Genomic DNA, 6,179 nt, shown 5'->3' with positions numbered 1-6,179 from the left:
AAAAAACGTATCGCAGTCACTAGCTAGTCACTACAAAGCAAAAAATGTGTAACTGGGACTACTTAGTGTCCTTCGCTCGTGCGGTGTATCCAATAATTGTGGATGTATTCAATCAGGTCAGGGGTGTAAAAAAGGAGTCTGCAGACATTGAAGCTGATCTGGAAAGCTTTAAAGCTTTCATCCATGGTGCTGATAAAGAAGCTGAAGATGAACAAGATGCTGATAGGCGTGAAGGAATAAAAAAAATGGTGAAACAGCTGAGAGAAGCAGCTTTTTGCATGGAAGATGTCATCGATGAATATGAGATCTCCTGTGAGGAAAAGCAACCTGGTGATCCTGGATGTGCAGTTTTACCCTGTGATGCTGTTGGCTTCACGAAAACTCTGATCCCTCGTATTCTATTAGCGTATAAGATTCACGATGTGAAATCACTTGTCTGTGGAATCAAGGAAAGATATGGTTTATGTAGCCAATTTTCTTTAGAACAAAGACCATACAGTTCTAGAGGAAATCAAAATGCCGCGTGGCAAAACATTAGACTGGCTGCTCTACATACTCATGAAGCTGACACTGAGGGTTTGGAAGGCCCGAGAAAAATTTTGAAAGATTGGTTGGTAGATGGACTCAAAGAGCTCACTGTCATCACCGTGGAAGGAATGGGAGGATTGGGTAAAACCACTCTCAGCAAGCAAGTTTTTGACAACCCAGATGTCCGTAAGCTTTTTGATTGTCATGCATGGATCACTGTATCTCAATCCTACACTGTAGTAGAATTGCTGAGGAAATTGTTGTGCAAGTTTTACGAAGATAAAAAGAATAGTCCTCCCCAGAATGTTTCTACCATGGATCGAGAGTCGTTGATAGATGAAGTGAGAAACTACCTGAACGGCAAGAGGTACGTTGTCGTATTTGATGATGTATGGAATAAAGAATTTTGGTATGACATTAAATTGGCCTTATTTGATAATAAAGAAAAGAGTAGGATATTAATCACAACCAGAGACAAAGATGTTGCAGTGTGTTGTAAGGAATCTTGTTTTGTTCATGTGCATAAGATGAATCCTTTAACTGAAGTAGAATCTTTGAAATTGTTCTATAAGAAGGCATTTCAGCGTGATTTTAATGGATGTTGTCCAGAAGGACTTGAAAATACATCTCTTGAAATTGTTAAGAAGTGTCAAGGTTTTCCTCTAGCTATTGTGGTTATTGGTGGCCTTTTAGCTAACAAACCTAAAGACAAAGGTGAATGGGAAAGGTTTAGTCAGCGTCTAAGATTAGAGTTGGAGGGAAATTCTAGGTTAATTAGTATCATAAAAATTTTAAGTTTAAGTTATGATAATTTGCCATACAATCTCAAATCATGTTTATTGTATTTCGGAATGTATCCTGAAGACTATGAAGTTAAATCTAGTAGATTGATTAGACAGTGGATAGCAGAATGGTTTGTGAAATATGAAGGGAGGAAAACTTTGAAAGAACTTGCACAACAATATTTAACAGAGTTGATTAATAGAAGTTTGGTACAAGTGACTTCATTCACCATCGATGGAAAAGTTAAGACATGCTGTGTCCATGACTCAATACGTGAGATGATCATTAGAAAAATCAAGGATACGGGATTTTGTCAGTATGTTGGTGAGCGTGATCAATCTGTGTCAAGTGAGATTGATGAGCATGATCAATTAGTGTCAAGTGGGATCATTCGACGCCTGACAATTGCAACGGGTTCCAATGATTTAAGCATTGAAAGCTCACACATTAGGGTGATTCTATTTTTCACAAACAAAGGATTATCTCAAGATTTCATCAATAGAATTCCCGCAAACTCCACTCCATTGAAGGTACTTGATTTTGAAGATGCTCGATTATATCATGTCCCTGAAAATTTGGGGAATTTAATCTACTTGAAGTATTTAAGCTTCAGGAATACAAGAGTAAAAAGTCTTCCAAGATCCATTGGTAAGCTCCAAAACTTGGAGACCTTGGATGTGCGACAAACAAATGTGCATGAGATGCCAAAGGAGATTAGTGAGCTTAGAAAACTATGTCATCTTCTGGCTAACAAGATATCTTCCGTTCAATTGAAGGATAGTCTTGGAGGCATGACATCTCTACAAAAGATATCTATGCTGATAATTGATTATGATGGAGTGGTGATTAGAGAGCTAGGAAAGCTAAAGAAGTTAAGAAATCTGAGCATTACTGAATTCAGAGAAGCACACAAAAACGCTCTGTGTTCCTCATTAAATGAGATGCGTCATTTGGAGAAACTATTTGTTGATACAGACGAAGACCACCAAGTAATTGACTTGCCCTTTATGTCATCCTTGTCTACACTTAGGAAGCTTTGCCTAAGTGGGGAGTTAACAAAGTGGCCAGATTGGATTCCAAAGCTCCTTAATCTTACGAAATTGTCCTTGATGTGCTCTAACTTAATTTATGATCCATTGGAATCACTAAAAGATATGCCAAGTTTGTTGTTCCTCTCTATCAGCCGTCGTGCTTATCAAGGTAGAGCTTTGCATTTTCAATATGGAGGGTTTCAGAAACTAAAGGAACTAAAGCTCGAAGATTTGCATTACTTGAGTTCCATCTCTATTGATGAAGGAGCGCTGCATTCTTTGGAAAAGCTTCAGTTATACAGAATCCCTCAACTCAAGAAAATACCCTCTGGCATTCAACACTTGAAGAAACTTAAAGTTCTCAATATGTGGTTTATGCCCACTGAGTTTGAGCAAAGCATTTCTCTCAATGGAGGACAAGAGCGTTGGGTCATCCAGCATGTGCCCCATGTAACATTATTTTCCGGGTTGGTGTAGAACTTCGGAAAAACCTCAACAGAAGACATCACTCACAAAGTTAGAAATCGTAATCAAAGGTGTGTTTTTTTTTCTTATTAATTAATTAATCAATAATATGTCTCTTGAATGATATTCTTGGCATTTATTCTGTTAACTGTTTGACTCTTGAAACAAATTTTTTAAATTGTTGCTAGTTTTTTTTAGGATATGCTGTTATGCTGCAGATATGTTGTTAGGTTGTTATGCTGTTCAGATATGTTGTTAGGCTGTTATGCTGTTATGCTGGTTTTAAATTTATCTTCTATTTTTTAGGCAACAACCCATAGGAGTTTTATCTATATATTTTAGCATCTCTTTGTAAAATGCACTCTGCTTTTCAGATCAATAAAACAGCCTTTCTTCTGCAGTAATATCCTGAGTTTCTTTATCTTTTAATCATTCGTATCTTTCTAAAAACAACATATTCCTTCAAACATTAAGAAAAATGCAACCTTTTTCTAATTCCTGAAATGATTTCCTTTTGACACCCTTTTTGTTCTGGTATTTACTTTATTTTTCTTTTGTGTATCACTCATACAAGTTAATTAGGAGTAAAATTGTCTAAAAATTGCAAGAAAATATAAATAATTGGTACAATATTGGATCTCAACTAATTTGAATTTTTTATTTCTATTGGTAATGGTGGGTGCTTGTCACCACAAAACGAGGTTTAGCGGTCACACCCAGGATCAGAACCTGCTCTAATACCATCATTCTTTCAGGGTCCTACTAATATGACTTTATTTTTAGCCGATGTGAGACTTGGGTATTATCCAACACTTAGAATGTGAGTTTGGATCTAACTCAACCCCAAAAAATAACTCAAGGACTGAGGGTTGCTCCTCATTTATATATTCTAATGTGGATTTATTTTTAACCAACGTGGGACTTGAATATTTCCTAACATGGTATAATTGAAGTATACTATAGCATAGTGTAGATTTATAGATCGATTAGATTGTGTGTTAATTATTTAAGATTTTAATACCTGAGATTCACTTTTTTATAATTGTGAATTTTATAGGACAAGTGTGAGTGAAGATTTGTAAGAGGTGTTACGATATATATTCACATATTTAATATAAGATAAGAGTTAGTATAAATTTTGACAAACCTTAAATTCACATTTAATGAAAAGGTATAAAAGTATCGAAATATTTTTTTTGGGTGCAAGAAACTATTGAAACATTGAAATATAAGATAGACATGGTATATTTTTTTTGCTCATTTTATTTTGTAAGTATTTTTCTTTTTATGTATATTTCCATTGATTTTGCAGGGAATAAGAACAAAGTAGTTGCAATTGAGCTGAGTGTTAAAGACTCCAGAAGCAGTGTACCATGACCTAAAGGGCCTTGAAGAAATAGTGGAAGTACCTCCATCTACCATCATCTCTTACTCTTTCACTTTGTTTATCTTTTTGTTTTGCTAAATCCTGTTGGTTAGTGATGAATGAATTTTACGAGAATCTTTTGTAATCTGACTTTTTTATATTCAATGCAAGCTATTCATTAGCTTAATGCTTTTCATTAACTTTTGTAATCTTGTGCATGTGGATGGAATTGAGATTGATTGCCATGTATATATTGGGATAAGTTTGAGAATAGAATTTCTTGATGCATTTGTTATTTTTTTCTTTCTTTTTGAATTCTTAAAGTTAAGGCTTCGGTTAATCTTATTAGAGTTAAGGAGTTAGACAATTAGAATTTATTCCAAAGGGATTTTCTCTAATTGAATGTAATCGGAACACTTCAATGATTGAGGATAATCTTGTATTAGATGGGAACACTTCGATGAAATCAGGAGAATTATAAAAGGATTCGACCCCCTAACCATTCCATCATCATTGTCATCTCTTAACATATGAAAAACCAAAAGAGTGAATCTCGGTTTAAAAAAACAATTCCCAAGTATTTTTAGAAGATAGCTACATTTAAATATTTTCAAGTATTTTTAGTTTATAAAAATTTATATAAAATATAGGCTATATTTTACAAGTTTTTTACTAGATAAAAAACTTGTTTGATCGTTCGATAAATAAATTTTCTCTGTTTTATATTATCACATTATATCACTTATATATTATATAAATTTATATTTTTCTCTTTTATGTTTTTATCAAGACAAAAAGAGATAGAGTATATCATGATGGGATCTCATGTTTTATATATGTCTTTATCTTTCTTGTACAACTACTACTGACAAATACAATTAACATTGTTAAATCACAATTTCCCAACTTGCTCTGTAGCATGACAAAATAAAAAGGGAAAAAGAAACCACAACTTGCTAGGAAAACATTTAAGAAAGACGCTGGAAGCTCAAAGTCTTCGTCTGTACATTGACATTGCACTAAATTTTTGTGAATACTAGCACGATACAGAACATGGTATCAATATGATATAGATAAGGAGGATGTGTTAAAGAGGACATGACAACCGACGAGACAAGTTAATCAGACTATTTTACTTATATTTAATTTCAACAATTTATTCTAATTACATGGTTAATTAAGATTAATTGTGAGAACATCATATTACACGACACACTTGCTAAAAATGAAAATGGCAATATGAAAAATATAAGATATTATAAAAATAAACTAAGTTGTAAATAACCAAAGAGTGAATCTCAGTATAAAAAATAAAACAAATAAAGAGTGAGTCCAAATTAAACAAAATTGCAAGTGTCTAATGGGATGAAGACAAAACATATAATAGATTATTAATGACCTAAGAATAAGAAACATGCAAATATACGCTGAGTAGGCAAAGTAAAAGCCAACTGGAAAGGATACAAGGCCAACTCAACTGTGAATGAAACTCAAATAAATTTTGGAAGAGACTTTTTAAGGAAAAAAAAAAAAGATAACGACATATTAAGTCTTTTTTTTTTCCTACATAAGTAGTTTTTTTTTACTTCATAAAAAATAATTACGATATAAATAAGATATAAGAAAGACCCCAGAAAGTTCAAAGTCTTCTTAACATAGACATCGCACATGGGTACAAAATGTGATATCAATATGATATAAGAGGATGTATTAGACAGAACGTGATAACCGATTGAGACAAGTAATCATGACTCTATATCATACATAGATTACTATTTTTATATTTTATTAATAATTTATTTCAATTATATAGAGTAAAGCAAATGTAAGGATACCTCCAGGTACTGACGACTGGATTCTGAAAATGTGGCAATTTGATCTCCTCCTCCTCCATTATTGACCTAAACTTCCTGTGAGTTAGCATTTTCTTTCACGGTGCTCAACCTATTTTTTTAAGACTGTATGACAAACCTTGGATACACATAGTTTATATAAGTGGTTGAAGG

The 6,179-nt window shown here is 33.3% G+C and overlaps 1 protein-coding gene across 2 annotated transcripts; it reads left to right on the top strand.

The window, feature by feature from the left end:
- Positions 1-4,636, top strand: LOC100787897 (disease resistance protein RPM1). 2 transcript variants are annotated; one of them, XM_041012113.1, is made up of 2 exons: positions 1-895; positions 4,120-4,636. In XM_041012113.1, exons 1-2 carry the CDS (start codon positions 45-47, stop codon positions 4,124-4,126), a joined length of 858 nt encoding a protein of 285 aa, XP_040868047.1. In that variant the 5' UTR covers positions 1-44; the 3' UTR covers positions 4,127-4,636. The 2 variants fall into 2 exon arrangements, 1 of the variants encoding a protein (XP_040868047.1); XR_005889723.1 differs by lacking the exon at positions 1-895 and adding an exon at positions 1,935-2,878.
- The last annotated feature ends 1,543 nt before the right edge of the window (positions 4,637-6,179 follow it).

Source organism: Glycine max, chromosome 18 (genome assembly GCF_000004515.6).
Source record: "Glycine max cultivar Williams 82 chromosome 18, Glycine_max_v4.0, whole genome shotgun sequence".
Lineage (NCBI taxonomy): Eukaryota > Viridiplantae > Streptophyta > Magnoliopsida > Fabales > Fabaceae > Glycine > Glycine max.
The sequence above is the reverse complement of the archived record's forward strand: the minus strand, read 5'-3'. Positions and strand labels throughout refer to the sequence as shown.

Excerpts from the sequence above, each read along its gene's own strand:
- LOC100787897 (XM_041012113.1), top strand. The coding sequence starts at position 45 with ATGTGTAACTGGGACTACTTAGTGTCCTTCGCTCGTGCGGTGTATCCA.